This window comes from Quercus robur, chromosome 4, assembly GCF_932294415.1.
Source record: "Quercus robur chromosome 4, dhQueRobu3.1, whole genome shotgun sequence".
NCBI classification, from domain to species: domain Eukaryota; kingdom Viridiplantae; phylum Streptophyta; class Magnoliopsida; order Fagales; family Fagaceae; genus Quercus; species Quercus robur.
Genome location: NC_065537.1, coordinates 6,972,262 through 6,973,184, shown reverse-complemented (window position 1 = coordinate 6,973,184; position 923 = coordinate 6,972,262). Strand labels below are relative to the sequence as shown.

Genomic DNA, 923 nt, shown 5'->3' with positions numbered 1-923 from the left:
TTTTTTTTTTTTTTTAATAACTTTAAATTCTCTTTATTTGATTTTTTATATTTAAGTTTCTTAATCACCAAGCTCCATTCACCTCCCTCACTGAATTAAAGAATTGGAAGAATTGGAAAATTCAATAGAAGAAGATCTTAGACAGGAAGTTTATAGGCAAATTTACATGTTTGCGATAAATCAAAATACTCAGTTCCCCGTTAACCCTTTTTCATTTTTACTGTGCATCAATGGCGAACCAAGACGCAATCCTAAACTCTACCGCTACCAGCACGATGAAGATAATGCTAAAATCCGCTGACGACAAGCTATTCATGGTGAAGGAAGCCATAGCGATGGAGTTCGGCGTACTGAAGTTCTTCCTCGAAGACAGCACCGATTTGGAGAGCACCGTGATCCCTCTGCTAAACGTGTCCGGCTCCGTTCTTGGCCGTGTCATCCACTACTGCGAGAAAAGCCTGATTCTCCACTTGATACTCCCTCCGTCGACCCTGCTTCATTTATTTGAACGAGTAGCGGAGTTGATTTTGGATGACGAGAACGACAAGAGCATCGTTGAGCTGGTTAAGGCAGCCGATTACTTGGACATCAAGGTACTGCTGACATTCTTGATGCCGAGTTTCAAGAGGAGGTTTGAACTTGGAGACGATAAGGGCGTAGAATATGTTTATACGGAGGATGTAGAGGCACGGCTTCTCTAGAAGGCTGCGTTGGCATCTGACGCTGCTGGCTTCTGAAACTTTCTTCTAGTTTTTTACAGACTTCGTATAATCTCTTTGATTCCTTGAATAACGGTCAAGTTGTAAATAACTAAATTGTGCTTGACATGTTGGTTAGTCTTTCGATTGCTCTCTTCAATTCATTCTTCAATCATGCATTGGTTGCTAGAGTCATAGAGTTGCACTGCCTTTCATGCCATTTTC

General features: G+C 41.3%; 1 protein-coding gene across 1 annotated transcript; it reads left to right on the top strand.

The window, feature by feature from the left end:
- The first annotated feature begins 230 nt into the window (after nucleotides 1–230).
- LOC126721275 (SKP1-like protein 14) lies at nucleotides 231–701 on the top strand. The gene has a single exon (XM_050424329.1). The coding sequence runs from the start codon at nucleotides 231–233 to the stop codon at nucleotides 699–701; it is 471 nt and encodes a 156-aa protein (XP_050280286.1).
- The last annotated feature ends 222 nt before the right edge of the window (nucleotides 702–923 follow it).